Source organism: Bos grunniens, chromosome 14, assembly GCF_055505025.1.
Source record: "Bos grunniens cultivar Pamir isolate PY7600 chromosome 14, Bosgru_T2T1.0, whole genome shotgun sequence".
Classification (NCBI taxonomy): Eukaryota; Metazoa; Chordata; class Mammalia; order Artiodactyla; family Bovidae; genus Bos; species Bos grunniens.
This window is the reverse complement of record NC_141178.1, coordinates 15,877,455-15,897,774: the sequence shown is the minus strand read 5'-3', so window position 1 is coordinate 15,897,774 and position 20,320 is coordinate 15,877,455. Positions and strand designations below refer to the sequence as shown.

Sequence of the window (20,320 nt, the reverse complement as noted above, 5' to 3'; positions counted from 1 at the left end):
TGTCACAACATTTTTTGCTTATCAGCTATACTCTGATACAAAACAAAGTTGTGTTTTTTTTTAATGTGGCCTTTAGCGTAAGGAATACAGCAGGGATTTTTTTTTTGTTTATTATTGTTCTCCAAACATTCTTTCTCTTCCCAGGAACAGCCTCCAGATGTCTCAACCCTCTGCTCTCACAATGATATGTTAAATTAATCCCACTCCACCCCTCCCCCACTCACAGCCCTCCAACCAATAGTTCAAGGGAAGCATATCCCAGACCTAAATTTATCAGTATATTCTAGTCACATAACCATGGCCTGTTTGGTTCAGGATTGTACAGATAAATTTATCAAATCTGAACAAATCTCAAGACTCACAGCTTAAGTACTGGCTGGCATATACGGCAGCCGTTTGTATCCTAAAGAAGGTAACCTGAAAGGGGAGGGGTTGGGAGAGAGGAGGGAAAGGGATGCAGTGAAATCCACCGCATTGCTTAACTGTGTAAGCCGACTTCAGCAGATGAGAAACACAAGGGTCATGAAACACACATCTCCCGGAGGTAGTGAGCCCACGTTTTTTAGGAGTAGGATGACAAGCTCATATTTGTGTTTGAGAAAAATACCTCTGGAAATTGCATATGCAATAGACCGAAAAAAAAAAAGGATTATTGATGGCAAGGCTAGAAGCAGAGAGACCAGTTATGATTCTATTATAATAAAGTGAGAGTTAATGAGAGCCTAAATGAGAGAAGTGGTAGCAAGAATAAGAACAGGACAGAATAAGGCACTCAGGAGGTTGGAAAAAAAAAAAAATCAATATAACGTGGAGACGGAATAAAGGAAGAGATCCAGATGGCAAGGGGGACAGAGGCAGCTATCCGAGGAATCTGAGTCAGGGGTCGAAGGAGACTAGTGTGGGCAAATCTGAGTACGGGTGAATTTGGGGAAGTTAACGGATTCAGGCTTAGAATATTAAGTTTTGTTGAAGAGAGGAAATCCTAGAAGCCCACATGGCAAGCATTCTGTGTCAAGCATTCCTTTCAAATTGTGATCCCTCTGGAAACCGAGACAAATCAATCCTCATTCGGTGAGGATATGCACCTTACTTGTTTTTCTAAAAAAACCTTTGTAGCTATTAAAGGTTATGGGAGAAATCAACTTTTTTCTTAGGTTTAATGATTAAACTGCCTTTCTAAATAAACACAAGCCTCCACCTCACATCGCAGTACACAAAACACAAAAGCTCTACAAAAAACTTAGAACTAAACCAGATGTAAACATAAAAGCTAAAGCCATAAAGCTTCTGAAGAAAATTGAGTATCTTTACAATCTCAGGGTAGGCAAACAAAGTAGTAACACAAAAGTACTAACCATAAAAGAAAAAACGTGAATTGAACTTAACTGAAATTAAAAACTCCAGTTCATCAAAATAGACTAATAAGAAAATCAGTGGGCAGCCACACTGAGAGAAAATATTCACAAACAATATATTTAACAAAGGACTATACTATTATTATTAACCAAAATATAGAGTTCTCACAAATCTGAAGGATTAAAAAAAAAAACAAAAAGATAAAACTCAGTTTTTTTAAAAATGTGCAGTCAACACAAAGGAAGATATATAGTTGGCCAAGAAGCAAAGATAAACTGTTTCAGGTCATCAGCCACATAGGGGAAAATTCAAACCCAAGTCACCAACAGCTTCCACTCCACACCCAATGAGCTTCGTACCCTGTGGACTGGAGTGGAAAAATGGCAATTTGGAAAATACCTGGCAGTTTCTTATCAAGTTAAAACACATGACGGCCAGGAACCCCAGTGCAAGGTGTTTTTCAAGAGAAATAAAACCAGATGTCCACAAACTTTTTTTTTTTAATATGTATTTCTTTTCCTGTGCTAGGTCTTGGTTGCAGCATGCGGAATCTTTGTCTCGGCATGTGAACTCTTTCTTCTGGCATGTGGGATCTAGTTCCCTGACCAGGGAACGAACCTGGGTCCCATGAATTCAGAGTTCAGAGTCTTAACCACTGGACCACCAGGGAAGTCCCCACAAGCTCTTTTTTTCCAAGACTGTTCAGAGCAGATTTATCCATAATAGCCCCCAACTGGAAAAACCCAAATGTCCATCATCTGGCAAATGGATAAACAGATTGTGGTCTATTCTTATAACAAAGTAATACTCAGCAATAATAAGGCACAAATATTGACACACTCCAAGACCATGAATGAATGTAAAATTCATTATGCTAAGTTAAAGAAACCCAATACAAAAAAAAAAACACCTACAGTATAATTCCATTTATATGAATAGGCAAAACACCTATGGGGTGGGCTGTCTATGGAGGGGATATTCTGAGAAGAGGCACGAGGGAACTTTCTGGGAATGTTCTCTAAGGGTGTGGGTTACAAAGGTGCAAACATTGGTCTTGTCAATGAACTGTACACTTAATACCTGTGATTTTCACCATATGTAAAGTATGCCTCAATTTTTAAAGGGAAAAAAATTTTTAAAAAGTAAATGAAAAGTGATCGCTAATACAGATACCTGAAATCAATATGCTTTTTTTTAAAAAAAACTGGACTAAAGGAAACCTTTATCATTTCAAGGCAAAAACAAAACACACAACTTTTTAAAAGGTAAAACTGGAAACAGCACAGACCAATAACATCACTCAGACCACAAGCTGCAATCACTTAACCTCTTCGCCTTGGTTTTTCCTCTGTAAAATGGGAATTTAAAAAAAATCTACCAGGAATATGTAAAAACTAAGCTTATGCAAAGAACTGTAGAGAAAAATGTTGCCTGCCATTCCAGTTCTACCAGGATCAAGCCGTTAGCCACCACAGTCACCCAGGACTCTGGGACTGAGGGGAATTCAGGCTAGAGACAGACAGATCCCCAAGATAATGCAGGTCCATACCTGAGAAATTTCAGCTTTCACAGATTCTTGCATCTTCCCGTACTTAGAAAATGATACATAAAATCATTAACCTGATTTGCCTGTTCCGTGATTAACACTCATCTCAGGACTTCAACTACAGGTTTTCTCACAGCAAAAAATTCTTATATCCCGGCTCCTCCCTCACATCTTCACAACAGTTTCTCAGAGCTGTCTGAGAGGTTGTTCCCCTGGGCTATTTTATACAGAGTAAGACACTGAATAAACTCAACTCACAGCCTTCTCATAATTCACTCCGGTTTTTTTCATCAAGGAAGCCAGGGAATTCCCTGGAGACCCAGTGATGAGGACTCCTCGATTTCACTGTGGAGAGCGGAGTTTGACCCCTTCTCAGGGAAGCCTCGTGGTGTAGCCAAAAAAAGTAGTGCTATCAATAGTACAGTGGGCTTCCGCAGTGGCTCAGTGGTAAAAGAATCCGCTGGCAATGCAGGAGACGCAGGTTCCATGCCTGGGTCGGAGAGATCCCCTGGAGAAGGAGATGGCAACCCACTCCAATAATCCTGCCTGGAGAATTCCATGGACAGAGGGGCCTGGTAGGCTATGGTCCATGGGTTCGCAAAGAGTTGGGCACAACTGAAGCGACTGAGCACAAATAGCGCCTGGCACACAGGAGCTTAGTAAATGGTCATGGTAGAAAACAATTAGAAAATGCATAAAAAAGATTCACTTTACCTTTCCTTTCAATGGACTCTTTTTTGAATATCTATATTCCTACCCTTTTTTCTCCTGAAAACTTTTTTGATAGTGACCTCATTCCATCCAGATGACTGGTGGAAAGAGAAAGAGATGCCTTGTTCTTTAGCTCCTTCATCTTAAAAATGTACGCGTAAATCAAAGTTTTGGATAACCAAATTACATATGTAAAAGGATGAGGGAAACTCACTAGTTTAAAAAAAGTTTAAATTGTTTTGAGAAAAGCTAAAGACTTACAAAGATGACCAGCAGCATACAGCGTCTGAGGGGTCGCACAGAGTCGGACACGACTGAAGCGACTTAGCAGCAGCAGTGTACACTGTGTGCCCTACGTCGTTCCAGTCGTTTCCAACAATCGGCAACCCTGGTGGACTGTCGCCCACAGGCTCCTCCGCCCAGGGCATTTCCCAGGCAAGAATTACTGGAGTGATTTGCCCTTTCTGCCGCCAGGGGATCTTTCCCATCAGGGACCCAACCTGTTTCTCCTGTCTCCTGCGTCGGAAAGCGGGTCCTTCACCACTAGCACCCCTGGGAAGCCCCAACATGGCTTGCTTATTCACATCTGCTGAAAAGCTTTCTAATTATTTTTCAAAAAGCCATCGTTCCAAATGCTAAAACCTGCATCCCAATAACTCCTTTCCCCAAAGAGCACGCTCAAGCTGTGGACAAAGCCTGCAGAGTCCTCTCCTTTTATCACACCAATGTGTCCTACTGGATTACCGCCAACAACAGGGCTCAAGTAGATTTATCTTTCCTGTAGATCACGTAGTCCATTTGCCTAATGCAGTGCCCTAGATTTTACAAATTACATTCATAGATGTACTTGCACCCTGCAGATTTCAACATCTTCAAGGAGGACACAAGACATGTGGATAAAATTGTCTATCCTGATTATCAATAAAAGCACTATTTCAAGACCACCCACTATTCTTTCGCTGTAACTTTCAATTTCCGGGTTTTTTTTTTTTTTTTTGCTTTCAGTAAAACCAGGGTAGAGCCAATACCCAGATGTTCTCTCTGCATTCAAGCCGCACAGTAAGAACCCACATATATTAAAGATTTGTCTGAAAGCTTTTAAGGCCAAATACTTCTATTGTGTGGCCTGTGACAGTCACTGAATAAAGGAAACTTGCAACTATAAATAGCACAGAGAACACCATATTGGGGGAGAGGGGTGTTTTGCTTACAGTGGCACCACAGACGAGTTCACAATTCGACTTACGTCCGTGTTACATCAAAACACTGAACTATCAACAGACCAAAACACTCTGATGACTAAGAAGATCAGAATGTACCACCACTAAAAAGTTCTATATGCCATCTTACTACCACGTCTAAGGTGTTTCTTCCTGGTGCAGAGGCATTCAGCGCCCAGAGGCTCGGGCTTAACTCTCCATCATGATGGAACAGAAACCACGATGCAGCGGAACCCGACTCGGGTGCTGGTGCAGTCTGGGTCGGGGTGGGGCACCAATCAACCTGGAGCTGGTACAGGGCACGACTCCAAGTTGCCTCACTAGCGCCTGATAATCACTGCTCCCCAGACAAGTAAAAAGCTCCTATCTAGAAACAAACTAACAGACCAGATGGGCCTTCGGGGTCGGCTAAGAAGCTGGGGATCACCTGCAAATCGGGGGTTTGGGGGGGGGGGTGGTAAGTGGGTGTAAAATGGCTGTCCAGGGCCGACTGAAACGCAGTGAATCACAAGGCAAGCCCCTCCTAGGATAAGGGCTTTACAACAAGCATGTGGGTAGGGCACCCCCACCCCCAGCCATTCCCACTCCGGATGCGAAGGCGCGCAGGAGGCGAGCCAGCAAAACCCCGGGCACCTGCGGGCCGGGAGAGCTGGCAGGCGCGGGGGAGGGTGGGGGCGGACAGCAAGAGGTGCCGGCTCACTGCCTCGACGGCTCTCCCGACCCGTCGAAAACACAAAGCCCAGCGGACGCAGAGAATAAAGGAAAGGCGGGCACGTGCTCCGCAGGCAAGGATGGGGGTGCCGGGGCTCCGCTGACCATCAAAGCGCGCTTTCGCCAGAAACCGCGCAGCTCCGGGAGGCCCAGCCGGCTCCCGGCGGAAGGCTTTGGGGCGCCCCCTTTGCTCAGCGCGACCCCAGCCCACGCGCACCGCCCCCCGAAACCATCCCCACCCCGAACACTGGGTCCTGACCGCAGCCCCCGCCACAGGTTGGCTGAGCCGGGGGGTGGGGGGGCGGGGGGGGACGAATCGTGGAGCCGCCCGCCCAGAGAATTAAGTTTCTAATAATATAACTTTAGGCGGATTAACGCCGGCTTCGCCCAACCCCGAGGGCCGCAGCCGGTACCCATGAGGGGGTGTGAAAAGTGAAGCGGGTTCCCGGGGGGTCCCGGGGCGTCCGCGCTCCTCCCAGGCAGGTGCGCGCCCCCTACCCCAACCCCAGGGGGCGGGGGGGGGCGGGGTTCGTCCAGGCGGGTCGCGCTCACCAAGTACCAGACGCCGAGCAGGATGGTGCCAGTGCGGACATGGCAGCAGAGGCAGCAGCTGTTGGAGTAGAACCGCGTCCAGGGGGCCACCATCTTCATCGCTCGGGCCGCGGGCGCAGTGGCGCGACTCTGCGCCCAAGTTCGCAGGAGCTTTGGCCGTCGGTCCTGAGCGCCGCGCGGCTGTCGCCGGCCCCTCTCTCCCCGGCTACCCTCGCTCCCTCTTCCCGGCCCCCGTCCGCCTACCACTGGCCCCGGGCCCCGCGCCTCTCCTCGCGAAGAGCTCGCAGCTGGAACCTCGGCCGGAGCCAGAGCTCCGAGGGCTGCGGGGAAAGGGGGCGGGACCAGGGCGGGGAGAGGGGCGGGGCGGGGTTCCCGCGGACCACGTGACGGGCGCCCGGGCCCTGTGACGTCACCGCGGGCTCCATCCGGCAGCCGGCGGCCGGCGCCGCCCGCCCCGGGGGACAGAAATCAATCAACCCTCACCCCTGCCAGTCCCTGAGTAGGACCCCGGTGGAACCCTCACCCCTGGCAGTCCCTGAGTAGGCCCCCGGTGGAGTTCTGGGCCTCCCGTCTTCCGTTTGGTCATTCGTGTAACTCCACCACCGGTTCGAGATTCTTTTATAGTCTAGTTGGTGTTGGGGTTTTTTTTTCTTCTTTCACTTGTATCTTGCAGATATTCTGTACGTTCGGTGCCATTCCCGTTGTTATCTTGCAGGTTGGCTGGGGGAGGGAAACGGTAAGGGTTATTCCGGCCAACTGCAGTCCTTTGAACCTCTGGTGAAGCCGCCCAGAGCAGTCTGTCTCTGCTTCCCAGCTCATTCACTGTGGTAGTAATCTTTTCCCAGAAAATAGAATGTGTACTACACTTGCGCTTCAGGTAGCGTTTTTAAATCGTGACTGCAGCTCTAAAGAAAGAGTCGTTAAGCCAAGTACTGCCACAAGGTCTCTGTGTAAGAGGATAAGGTAAGGAGTCCTGGGGAAAAAAGAGAAACAGGCATGGCTTTCTTGGCATAAGAGAAGCCTTCTTTGGCCTAAGCCATTTTGTGATCTAAGACTGACCCCAGGGCTTGTCCTTGAACAGGCTTCAGCAAGCACGAAAGATCTTAAGGGAACACAAGAAAAAACTGTTAAGGGGCAAGAGAAGGAACAATAGCAAAGATAACAAATCAGGTGTGAAGACTCCCTGGAGTGTTTCAGTGGTAACCATTAACCTTTCGCACTTTCTTGAACTGTTTTGCAGAATTTAAACCCCTTCCAGTGTGCAATCATCCTCTAAGGCAGGAGTCCCCAACACCCCCGACCCCTCATTAGGAACAGGACCATACAGCAGGAGGTGAGCAGTTGTCTTCCAGGAAACTGGTCCTTGGTGCCAAAAATGTTGGGGACCACTGCTCTAAGGGATGATGTTGTCAACGTTTGCTGACCCTCATGACTTCAGTCAACTCAAGTTTGGACTCTGATCCCCATGCCCCTTCATGAATACACATGGAACCTTAGCTTAAAGCTCCTCCCCTTTTGCTGTTTAGAGAGACACTGTTTTGGGGATGATACCCCAGTGTTCTCCTTTCTTGCTGCAAGTAATAGATCCTGTCTTTTCACAATCCTTGTTTTGGTTCTGTCTTTTGGCTCCATACCCACCAAGAGGTGAACCCAGTTTTTTTGGGTAGCACCTACGAGACCCAACACAGAGAGTTACTCCTAGGATTCCAGTTTGCGGTTATTTCCTCCCATCTAGTGTTTCGTCGGGAAGTGATCTCAGAGAGAGAGTGATCCTGAAGAGAGATCTTAGTTTCCTCTGCAGAAACTGAATCTGGGAAGCCTGAATGAAAACCAGGAAACCTAGCCACCAGACCACCGGCAGCTAGAGGCTAGAAGCAAAGTGGCCCTAGCTCCTTCCCACATTTGAAAGCAAGAAAGTTTCAAGGAGGCAAAAACTATACAAACAGGTACAAAGTTTATTATTACAGACCCAGCACAATGTATGGGAGAACACATAGTAGAGAAGCAGTTTATTTATTAAGTCAGAAGCGGAGCAGAGATACACACCAGAGAGAAAGGGTATGGCATCCTTTCTAAGGAGGAAGAACACAGTAAGTCCAAAGCCAGAGAGAAATACACACTCAAAGAGGAGTGTGGCCATCCTGAATGACGAGGACTGCGCTACATCAGAAACTAGGCAGAGACACACACCTGGAGAGGAATGCAGGCATCCTGAGTGAGGAGGGGCCAGTAAAGAGGTGATTTAAATCACTTATATAGGACAGTCCTTCCGGGTCTTTGTTTTGTTGCTGTTTAGTCACTAAATCATGTCCAACCCTTTGGTAACCCCAGGGGCGGTACCCTGCCCGGCTCCTCTGTCCATGGGATTGCCCAGGCAAGAATAGTAGAGTGGGTTGCTGTTTCCTTCTCCCGAGGATCTTTCCGAGCCATGGATCGAACCTTCATCTCTTCTGTTTCCTGCATTGGCAGGTGGATTCTTTACCACTGAACCACCTGGGAAGCTGGGGTCATTGTTTACCTTTGGTCAATTATCTTGTTTCTTTTTTCACATCTGACCGTTCCTTGGACCATCCCCAAGATGCATTCACGTTTTGCTAAGGTGGATCCGACCGTAGAGGCCTGTGGGCACGTGTCCACACTTACTCCCTCCAATTTTGACCCTCAAGAACACTTCCTGCACTTGTACAGACAGGGAAGTCTTCCTTGACCTCAGGATTGGGACCTTATCTCTTTACTTTAGCAGAGCTCAGGTTTTGCCTCTAGCTTTGTTCTCAAGAGAAGGAAATGGCAACCCACTCCAGTATTCTTATCTGGAAAATCACAAGGATGGGAGAGCCTGGCAGGCAATGGGGTCCACGGAGTTGCGAAGAGTTGGACTCGACTGAGTGACTAACAGTTGTTCGTGGAGTGTCTGGGTGAGAAAAAACTTGAATTTTACTCCACTTGACAAACACCAGGTGTCCAACCCATCTATCTCTTACCTCAGAAGAATCCTTCCTTGTCCTATGTTATCTGCTAATCACTGTGTAAGCCAAGCATCTCAAACGAGTTAAGATTATTACACAGCATGTGTCAACCTCCTCCTCCTCCTTAGAAAGGATGCCATTTCATTTTGGATTTGGAAAAAGAGAAAGACTAGTTGGATCTATATTTCTTGAAGACAGATTATATAGAAAGGAAGAGGAATATGAGATAAGGCTGCTTAAGTGCAAGAATAGTTTTACGAGGCTATAAAGTTGTCACATTCTTATTGTGTAGCGTAAACCTGGATCTCAAGGAACTCTAGAGTCATCCCCAGAGATGTCAACCACAAGCCCCAATAAGAAATAATAATGAACACCAAAGCCGAGGAGGACTCTGCAAGGCCCTCTGGATACAAAAACCCCTCCACTGCTCCCATTTCTTGTTTGCAGAAAAAGGTTTTAGTCTCCTAAGCCTGCCCTGAGCTTCAAAGAGCAGGCAGGAGTGCTTGCCGACTAGAGAAGCGAGGGAATGCAGAAACAAAGAAAAAGCAGCTCAGCAAGAAAAGTCGTAACAGTCCAGTGTTCATACAGAATCCCACCTGCTCCTCAAGGGATATGCACAACAATCTGACACATACCTTTCAGTCGTTATGCAGAAACGAAGACACACCTCCCTACCGCAGGTGGATAATGATGAAGTAGACCCCAGATGATTAATATTCCTGAAACATCACCCTCTAACCTCACCACCAACCAATCAGAAGAAGGTCATACCCCCTGCGGTTCTCACCCCAAATGTCACCTTTAAAAATGCTTCCATGAGACCAACATGTACACACTGGTGTATATAAAATAGATAACCAACAAGGACCTACGTATAACACCAAGAACTCTGCTCAATGATATAGGGCAGACTGAATGGGAGGGGTGTTTGGGGGAGAATGGATATATATATATATGGCTGAGTCCTGATGTGCACCCGAAACTATCACAGCATTGTTAATTGGCTATATTCCAATAAAAAATAAAAAGTTACAAATAAAAGATACATGGTTATAGTAGTATTCTTGGCAAGGCAGCAATGAGTGGTGACATGAAGTGAGATCTTAATCAGCTAACAAGAAGTTGAACCTGGGTAGCTTGAATGGAAACCAGGAATCTTAGCCATCAGATCAGGGGGATCGGGGGAGCGGGGATAGAGGCTAGAAGCTATTTTTCCCTGGACATTTGCCCCCAAGTGAAAATTGAATTTCTCACAGAGGCAAAAACTGTAAATGCAGGTTGTTTGTTGTTCAGTCTCTCTGTTGTGTCAGATAACTTGTAACCCCACGGACTGCAGCACACCAGGCTTCCCTGTCCTTCACCATTTCCCAGAGTTTGCTCAAACTCATGTCCATCGAGTCAGTGATGCCATCCAACCATCTCGTCCTCTGTCGTCCCCTTCTCCTCCTGCGCTTAATGTTTCCCAGCATCAGGGTCTTTTCCAATGAGTCGGCTCTTCACATCAGGAGGCACACAGTATTGGAGCTTCAGCATCAGTCCTTCCAATGAATATTCAGGACTGATCTCCTTTAGGATTGACTTGTTTGATCTGCTTGCTGGCCAAGGGACTCTCAAGAGGCTTCTCCAGCACCACAATGCAAGAGCATCAATTCTTTGTCACTCAGTTTTCTTTATGGTCCAACTCTCGTATCTATACATGACTACTGGAAAAACCATAGTTTTCACTATATGAACCTTTGTCAGCAAAGTGATGTCTCTGCTTTTTAATATGCTATTGAGCTTTGTCATAGCTTTTCTTCCAAGGAGCAAATGTCTTTTAGTTTCATGGCTGCAGTCACTGTCTGCAGTGATGTTGGAGTCCAAGAAAATGAAGTCTGTCACTGCTTCTACCTTTTTCCCTATTTACCATGAAATGATGGGACCGGATGCCATGATCTTCATTTTTTGAATGCTGAGTTTAAAGCTCACTTTTTCACTCTCCTCTTTCACCTTCATTAAAAGGCTCTCTAGTTCTTCTTTGCTTTCTTTCCATTAGTGTGGTATCATCTGTATAACTGAGGTTGTTGGTAATTGTCCAATCTTGATTCTAGCTTGTGTTTCATCCAGCCAGGCATTTCACATGATGTACTGTGCATATAAGTTAAATAAGCAGGATGACAATATACAGCCTTGAGGCACTCCTTTCCCAAACTGGAACCAGTCTGTTGTTCCATGTCCAGTTCTAACTGTTGCTTCCTGACTGCACACAGGTTTGTCAGGAGGCAGGTCAGGTGGTCTGGTATTCCCATCTCTTTAAGAATTCTCCACAGTTTGTTGTGACCCACGCGAAGGCTTTAGCATAATCAGTGAAACAGAAGTAGATGTTTTTGGAGAATTCCCTTGCTTTTTCTTTTGTTTTTAGAGCTTTTTTTTTTTTTTTGGCTGAGCTGGGTCTTAGTTGTGTCATGTGGGATCTTAGTTGTGTCATGCGGGATCTACTTCCCTTACCAGGGATCGAACCCAGGCCCCCTGCATAGAGAGCAAAGAGTCTTAGCCACCGGACCACCAGGGAAATCCCTCTCCTGCTTTTTTGATGATCCAATGAATGTTGGCAATTATGTTACTGGACGGAATTTTGGGTCAGCTCGCTTGCTGCACAGTAAAGTCAATATACTGATAGTGGGTTGTGGTGAGAGTACTTTAACAGGATTTATTGCAGGCAGCAAGGAAAGAGTGTAGGCAGCTCATGTTCAAAAGACCTAAACTCCCCTGTGGCTTTCAGGGAAGGGTTATTTATTTATTTTTAGTTATGTTGACTTAAAAAATACAGCCTAAAAGTTGAGAGTTATATTTCACTCAATGGGAATTTTTAGGACTTCAAGCCTGGGAAACACCATCTCAAATAACCTTGAACGACTTGCTGCTAGGAGGCAAAGGGGACGAGCGAGGTTACATAGTAATTTTGCAACAATGGGCAGATAGTCTGAACGTCAAAAATTTTTTGTAAATTAAAATTAGATATCCCAAGTTAAGGTACATGTCTGTATGTATGGGAAGATGGGAGAGTCTGAGCTCACTGAAACTATTCTTTTGATATGTACCTCAGCTATCTGGGGCCAGTTTCTTGTATTTTTTTCAGATCCTGAGTTCATCAGGGCTCACTGTAGGGAGTAGCTGTAGTCTGATGGCTGCTGCTGCTAAGTCACTTCAGTCGTGTCTGACTCTTAGCGACCCCATGGACTGCAGCCCACCAGGCTTCTCCATCCGTGGGATTTTCCAGGCAAGAGTACTGGAGTGGGGTGCCGTTGCCTTCTCCAGTCTGATGGCTACTAGATGGCAAGTATTCGTCCTGAGTTCTCTCGGGGCTCACTGGCTCACTTTGGAGGGCTGCAATTGCTGATGATTGTGACATCCTTGTTTACTGATATGGCAGTAATTAATGCTTTCAAATCGTGGTGCTGGACAAGACTCTTGGGAGTCCCTTGGACAGCAAGGAGATTAAACCAGTCAATCATAAAGGAAATCAACCCTGAATATTCATTGGAAGGACTGATGCTAAAGCTGAAGCTCCAATACTTTGGCCACCTGATGCGAGCAGCCGACTCACTGGAAAAGACCCTGATGCTGGAAAAGACTGAGGGCAAGAGGAGAAGGGGGCAACAGAGGATGAGTTGTTTGGATGGCATCATCAACTCCACGGACATGAGTTTGAGCAAACTCTGGGGGATTGGAAGGACAGGGGAGCTTGGCATGTGAAGGTCAGGGGAGCAAGTGTCCATGGGGTCACCAAGAGTCAGACATGACATAGCTACTGAACAACAAGAACGTACTTGTGGGAGTTAATCAGGGGCAGCAAATAAGAAATTTCAGTTTGTGCTTTTTCACTTCAAATTCCAGTTTTCTTTCACATTAGAGATAATTTTCTCCCTGCAATCTTCCATTAATATTTAATGATGCTCAAAACCACTTTTAACCAGCGCTAGGACAAGCATTAGTGCTTTAAGAAGAAACGGAAATAAAGAATAAGAATGGGGAGTGCTGCATTCCAAATTCAGACTCCCAGCACATTCCCATAGTTATCTCCTGCTCTGCCCTCCCCACCAGAATTTCACATTCATTAAGCAAGTGACTCATTGATTCAAAGGAATTGTACTTCTGAGAGCTTAATCTTCAAATATTTGAAATTTACAGACCCTAGCCAAATTGCTTTTGATAAGAAGAGAGACAGAGTAGAGGACTCTTAGCTGGAGAAAGGAGCCAGGAAGAGAGAAACAATACATCCTGCAAGTGAAGTTTATTAAGTAAAATTTAATGTCAAGGAATTCCTTGGTGGTCCCATGGTTAGGAGTCTGCACTTTCACCATCAAGTTCAAATTTTCCATCTCTCATAGGGGGCCTAAAATCCTGCAAGCCGAGCTGCAGCATCAAAAATTAACAGCAGCAGCAGAACACTTAAGCTTTTCCGGTAAGCAGCCTGAAGTGACCTCTAAAAATCGATCCAGAAACCCCACAAAATCATGCAAATCTTCGCGTTCACTTTAAGAACATTTGTGAACCCTCCGGCCATTAAGGGTATGCATATCTGAAAAGCCACCAAGAATCTGAAGGATGTCACTTTAAAGAAGCAGTGTGTCCATTCCATTGTTATGGTGGAGCTGGGAGGCATGCACGGGCCAAAGAGTCGTGCTGGACACAGGCTGGTGACCCAAAAAGAGTGCTGAGGTTTTTCGTGCCCTTGCTCCAAAATGCAGAGGGTAATGTTGAGCTTCAGGATGAGATGTAGATTCTCTGGTCATTGAGCACATCGAGGTGAACAAAGCCCCGAAGATGTGGCACAAGACCTACAGAGCTCCCGGTCAGATCAACCCATCCATGAGCTCTCCTTGGACATTGAGGCGATCCTTACTGAGAAAGATCACATTGTTCCTAAACCAGAAAGAGGAGGCTGCACAGAAGAAAAAAGGTATCCCAGAAGAAACCGAAGAATCAAAAGCTTATGGAATGCAGCAAAAAATAAATGCAAATAAAATTAAAACAAACACACAAACACTTTATGCCAGTGACTTTAGAACTGTATTTATTTGGATGCAAGAGAATATATGGATTGGCCACAAAAGAGGAACAGTGGTTTCCCCAGGTAATTAGTCACAGCTTGATCACTTGTTTTTCAAACAGTAGCATATGTAGCTGGAACACTGATTGCAGTCATACAGTGCCGTTTAGACAAGTCACCTTGATTTCATCCCTGCTGCTGCTGCTAAGTCACTTCAGTCGTGTCCGACCCCATAGATGGCAGCCCACCAGACTCCCCTGTCCCTGGGATTCTCCAGGCAAGAACACTGGAGTGAGTTGCCATTTCCTTCTCCAATGCGTGAAAGTGAAGTTGCTCAGTCGTGTCCGACCCTCAGTGACCCCATGGACTGCAGCCTACCAGGCTCCTCCGTCCATGGGTTTTCCAGGGAAGAGCTCTGGAGTGGGGTGCCAATCCCTAGTGTAACCAAAAGTGCTCTGCTCAAAAGCCAATAAAGAGGCAAGGTGAGTGGAAAGGAAAGTTTGCTTTATTTCGGATGCCGGCAGTGGGGTGGCAGGGTGGCTGTGAGGGGGGATTGGTTATGCAGAGGGCTGATCAGCGTATCTAGTTGTTTTAAGTACAGTTAGTCTTCCGTTCCAGGGTCAGTTTGTTCCCATTTCTTTGAGGCCAGTTCTCGGAATTGTGACAGCTTATGTCATGGCTGCAGTCTGGTCATCATGTAGTTAACTTCATCCACCTGGTGGGGGTTTCAGTATCTATAAAACAGCTCACCGGATATGGCTCAGAAGATTATCTGTAGCCCTTGAGGAGGAACCAAAAGGTCCTTGACTTTGCTTAGCGACTAAACCATTATTGTTTTGTCTAGTTTGACTGTTTTCCGTGGTTTCTGCATTTTCTCATTTCTCTGATTAAACTTATTTTTTGACTAAAGTTTTCCCACAGACAAATGGCAGTCTGAGAACATGGGGGAGGGGGCTGGGGAGCCACAGGACCCTGCTCCGTTTTACCAGAAGCCTCAGCTTCTGGGGACATGCTTGCTTCTTTTCTGCGAGGGTGAAGGACAACAGCCTCCATGGCCTTGGTCAGGTTGCCCTGCAATTCACGTGTCATCCCTCCTCTCCATCCTTCACTGACCCCGTGGTGCCTTCACTGTGTTTGCTCAGTCCTGTCCAACTCTGCGGTCTCAAGGACTGTAGCCTGCCAGGCTCCTCTGTCCATGGAATTCTCCAGGCCAGCATACTGGAGTGGGTTGCCTTTCTTTCCTCCAGGGAATCTTCCCCACCCAGGAATCGAACCCCGGTCTCCTGCGTCTCCTGCACTGGCAGGCAGACTCCTTACCACTGTGCCACCTGCCTTCATTTCCAGATTTTAAGCCCTTCTTACCTCTTGGACATCAGAGCTTGCAGCCTCTTCATCACAGGGCTTTTCCCTTATCGTCTTCTCCAGTTTTTCTCTCCCTAGATCCTCCCCTGCCCCCTTCTTCCAAGTTCAGGTATTTTCCAATGAGTAGGGGGAATTTTTTCTTTCTGTCAGATAATGCCACTCTCTTTCTTTTGTCAAATTTCTTCTTTCTAGAACACATTACATTTCAATCTATCTGTTTGAGATCCAAATTACCCAGTGTTACTCTGGGTGGTGACTGTGTGTAAGACATAAAGGTTACAAGCGTTAGAACATTCTGCTCCTGCTCCCAGAGTTTATTGTGTAGACTGGTGCACAAGTCCCTGTGATGCTATTCAGAATGTGTGCCAAGCATCCTTACAGCCACAAACAAAATGCATCAGGAAAGCAGAGGGATTAATTACATTAAAACTGTGGGGAATTAGCATTTCAGTTGGGCCTTGTAAAGGGTGAATAGAATACAGACCAGAAAAGGTGAAGGAAGAGACATTTTAAAAAAAATTAATTTTGTTGAAGTTTAGTTGATTTACAACGTTGCGTTAATTTGTGCTGTACAACGAAGGGTGTCAGTTTAACATACATACATATATATATTTTTCACACTGTTATTACTATTTTGCCTGTGTTGTGTAGCTTGTGGGATCTTAGTTCTCCAACCAGAGATTGAACCCAGACCCATGGCAATGGACTCGCTGAGTCTGAATCCTTGGATCTCCAGGGATTCTCTCTTTTTCTTATTCTTTTCTATTATGATTCATCACAGGATACTGAATATAATTCCCTGTGCTATGCATTAGGACCTTGTTTATCCATTCTCTGTAATAGTTTGCAAGAGACACTTGATCTGGGAGTTGTATAGAGCCAGACAGTCCTCTGGGGGAGGGAAGGTCTCACTTGAACTACCTCCATGACCTCAGCAAGCAGCTGTCCCAGGAGCGACCTCAGGAGCCCTCTCAAAGCTGAGAAATTCAGGGCTTCCCTGGTGACTCAGTGGTAAAGAATCCACCTGCCAATACAGGAGACGCAGGTCTGATCCCTGGTGTGGGAAGATACCACATCTTATAGCAACTAAGCCCATGGACCACAACTACTGAGCCTGTGCTCTGTCTAGAGCCTGGGAGTTACAACTATTGAGCCCATGTGCCGCAACTACCGAAGCCTGAGTGCCCTAGAGCCCTTGCTGTGCAACACGAGAAGCCACTGCCATGAGAAGCCCTCACGCTGCAACGGGAGAGTAGCCACTGCTCACCGCAACGCATACAGCAATGAAGACCCAGTGGAGACAAAACAAATTAAAAAGCTGAGAAATTCCAAGAGCTACTACTTAACTCCTGGAAATGTAAAACGGGGCTCAACACCTTCCCTAGACGCGTTGGAAAGGGGGGCCACATGCCTATGCCAGAGGGCGCTGTGGAATGTCTATAAGGAGCTCATCATTTAATAAGGGAGACAGTGTAATACACAGAAAACATAATAGCAAGATAAGTGCTTAGGTATCTTTAGCACACAGGGTGCTATGAGAACCTCAGATCTCAGCTTTGGAAAGGTCAGAGGACTTCCCAGAGGTGATGACAGCTAAATTCCAAATCATAAGATAAGTTGGGGTTGGCCAAGGAGAGAGACAGAGGACAACTTGGGCAGGATGGGAGCAGGATACCCAAGGGTCTAGGGGCTAGTGAGCCCCAAGGTTAGAAACAGAAAGTAGTACAAAAGCTGGGACTTAACATTTGGAAGGAAAAGGGGCAGATGAGAGAGTGATGGGGTGAAGTAAGTTCAGTGGGTGTCAGTGTAGCTAGGGGATGTAATAGAAGAGGAAAAGCTTTTCATGCCATGCCCCTCGGATTATTTTTCCTGAGGGAACTTCTGAACCACTGAGGTTTTTGTAAATATTAAACACACATGACTTGAAAAATTGATGCCATGAGCCTAAGGGACATACAAATGAGATAAGCAGGGCCTACTACCTGACTTGTGGGTCAGGTGCAGACTGAAACTGCGAGGTCTCTGGTTTAAAGGTTGTTAGGAATTTGAAGATGATGACAGTGGAACATTAACCCAAGCATGAGCCCTTTGAAGTGGGGGGACCCTGAGTACTGCCCAGGTCGCAGGCCCATGAAGCTGGCCCTAGGGACAGGTCCCATATTTCTCTCAGAAATTAAAAACAAAACTAAACAACAGTTTAAAAAAAAGTGAGAGCTGTCTCTTGTTCTGTCAAATAACAAAGAATAGCTTCATGGAGGCTGTGATCAATGCCAATTTTATAGGAGTATGTGGAAGCAAATAAGTCGGATGCCAGATGATTCATTAAAGAATCTGGATCTTGTCCCAGTCAGGGGTCAGGACTATGAAGGTCAGAGCGTGGAACTGGCTCCAGCCCTGAACTGCAGCCAAGGCGGAAGTCAAAAAGCACGATTGATATGCTCTGAGATCCATGTAATGAATCATATATTTATTAAAGTGCACATTTGGAGTTTGCTCTGGTTCTGGACTGGGGCTTGTGAGAGAGACAGCCTAAGACCCAACCTCTCCCTCCAAGAACCTCATGGAGTACAGAAAGAGACAAGAGGGGCAGAGGGAGTCATCAGTGGTAGATACTGTGGCTAACAATACAACAACAACATTCGGATGAATAGTGATGTTAGCATGGCATACTCTTTAGTTTATCAACGTTTAAAGATTTGGAATGCCACCAAATGCAGCTGTACCCATCAGAGTTCAGTCAGGAAAAGAGAAGCCAATCTAGACATTTTACACAACGGGAATGTACTGCAGGAAATTGGTTCCTATAATAACATACTTCACCAGTGCCATCTTGACCCACTTTAGAAGACATGGCTGCAAACGCTCAGTTCAACTTTGCAGGCAGTTTGTTACGCACCCCCCCCCAAACTGCTTGCCTTATCAGGCTCTAACATGCCTGTGTTACAATATGCACTTACCCAAGGCCAGAGGCTCCAGATATCCAACACCCAGGGTGGCGCTTTCTTCCTTGGGTCGGCAGTTATTCAAAATACCCAGTCCCCAGGAAGCCCTCAAAACCTTGCGAACCTCGCCCCGCTTGCCATACAGAAGCTACAGTCCAACCTGCTGTTACCCTGTCCCCGGGTGGTCCAGTCTGGATGTCTTCTCTACTGTGGAGCCTTCAGTCACAGAGTTCTGCCTTCCTGCTCTCTGAGTGTCACTGTGTTATGTCCCACCAGTGAAAGACAACTTAAATCTTACACCACAGTTGCACCCGGATGAGAAGGCCGACAGTGGACACTGAGGCAACCCAGATATTGGCAAAAATAGGAAGGGCACTCCCATCTCCACCCTGCTAGAGCGGTGACCATGGGAAGGGTGGAGCTGCATGGGGGCGCAGATCTCTGTAGACAGGCTGCTGCTGGTGCAAACGCCTCCTGAAGCAGAGAGAGGGGAGGACTGCCTTGGCTTCTCCCTCCTCCCCTCCTCCAGGCGTCTGCCAGCGCTTTCCATTGGCTGAACTCCCAGAAACCAGCTGACAAGGAGTGTGGGAGACAGACTTTCCTGCTTACCAAGACAGCAGGTGGTACTCTGTGTTCACAGCAGCATTATTCACAAAAAAATGGGGACACAACCCAAGTGTCCAGATGAATGGATAAACACAATGTGAGATACATACAGATACAGATACATAATGGAATATTATTCAGCCTTAAAAAGTCAGGAAATCGTGTCACATGCTACAGTACAGGCGGACCTTGAAAACCTTACACTGAGCAAAACAGGCCAATCACAAAAAGACAAATTCTGTCTGCTTCCACCAACTCGAGGAATCCAACGTTGTCAAATTCATAGAAACAGAACACAGAACAGTGGTTGAGGGGAGGAGGATAAGCAGGGGATGTTTTTCATGGGTACAAGTTCATGGTTTGCAAGATGAAAAAGTTCTGTTTCATAATAGTGTGACTATACTTAACATTGCTAAACTATACATTTAAAAATGGTTAAGACAGGACTTGCCTGGTGGTCCAGAGATTAAGAATCCACCTGCCAAGGAGGGGGACACAGGTTCGATCCCTGGTCCGAGACGATCCCACATGCTGTGGGGCAGTTAAGCCTGTGAACCACAACTACTGAAGCCCACGAGCCCTAGGGCCTGAGCTCCACGAGAGAAGCCACTGTCAGGAGGAGCCCACGCACCGCAGATAAGAGTAGCCCCTGCTCGTCACAGATGGAGTCAGCCCACCGCATCAACAAAGATCTAGTGCAGGCAAAAATAAATAAATAAATAAAATTTTTGAAAATGGTGAAGATAGGGACTTCCCCGTGGTCCAGAGGTTGAGAATCCGCCTTCCAATGCAGGGGACACGGGTTCAATCCCTGGTTGGGGAACTAAGAGCCCACAGGCGGCAGAGCAACTAAGCTCACTGGCCCCAGAGTCTGCATGTCGCAATTAAGACCGGTTGCAGCCAAATAAATAAATAGAAATTAAAAAAAAAAAAGGTTAAGATAGTAGATTTTGTTATGTGATTTTTCCCATAATAGATTTTTTTTTTATGATATTCTGATACCTGCTACAGCAAGGACGTACCTGGAAAAATGTTAGGCTAAGTCAAATAAACCAGTCTTAAAAGGACAAATATGGTGTGATTCCATTTCAATAAGGTATCAAGAGTAGGCACATTCTTAGAGATGGAGAGTAGAATAGAGCTTACCAGAGGTTAGAAGGAGGTGGAGAGCTTGTGTTTCACAGGTACAGAATGTCTTTTGGGGATGACAAAAATTTCTGCAAACAGTCATAACAGTTACGCAACACTGTGAATGTATTTAATCCCATTGAATTGTACCAGAAAAAAGGGTTAAAAGGCTAAATCTTGTTATGTAT

General features: G+C 46.1%; 1 protein-coding gene, 2 long non-coding RNA genes and 1 other non-coding gene across 7 annotated transcripts in view; 1 reads left to right on the top strand and 3 right to left on the bottom strand.

Moving 5' to 3' along the window:
• The window catches only part of LAPTM4B (lysosomal protein transmembrane 4 beta), a 62,190-nt gene extending 55,800 nt beyond the window's left edge, over positions 1 to 6,390 (bottom strand). Inside the window, exon 1 of one of the 4 annotated variants that reach the window (XM_086336043.1) lies at positions 6,097 to 6,390. In XM_086336043.1, coding sequence (XP_086192169.1) covers positions 6,097 to 6,195 — 99 coding nt within the window. In that variant the 5' untranslated portion in view covers positions 6,196 to 6,390. Of the gene's footprint in view, positions 1 to 2,905; positions 4,301 to 6,096 lie in introns of those variants that run through there. The other 3 variants (XM_086336044.1, XM_086336046.1, XM_086336045.1) reach the window with 3 other exon arrangements.
• Positions 1,954 to 2,026, bottom strand: TRNAQ-CUG (transfer RNA glutamine (anticodon CUG)). The gene has a single exon. It is a non-coding gene; the product is annotated as a tRNA-Gln (tRNA).
• Positions 6,391 to 6,483: 93 nt separating the features above from the next.
• On the top strand, positions 6,484 to 10,103 carry LOC147359091 (uncharacterized). Its single transcript, XR_015140527.1, has 4 exons — positions 6,484 to 6,701; positions 7,337 to 7,429; positions 7,832 to 8,042; positions 9,355 to 10,103. It is a non-coding gene; the product is annotated as an uncharacterized LOC147359091 (long non-coding RNA).
• Positions 6,710 to 18,887, bottom strand: LOC147359090 (uncharacterized). Its single transcript, XR_015140528.1, has 2 exons — positions 18,414 to 18,887; positions 6,710 to 6,816 (listed from the first exon to the last, which is right to left on the bottom strand). It is a non-coding gene; the product is annotated as an uncharacterized LOC147359090 (long non-coding RNA).
• Between the last annotated feature and the right edge of the window lie 1,433 nt (positions 18,888 to 20,320).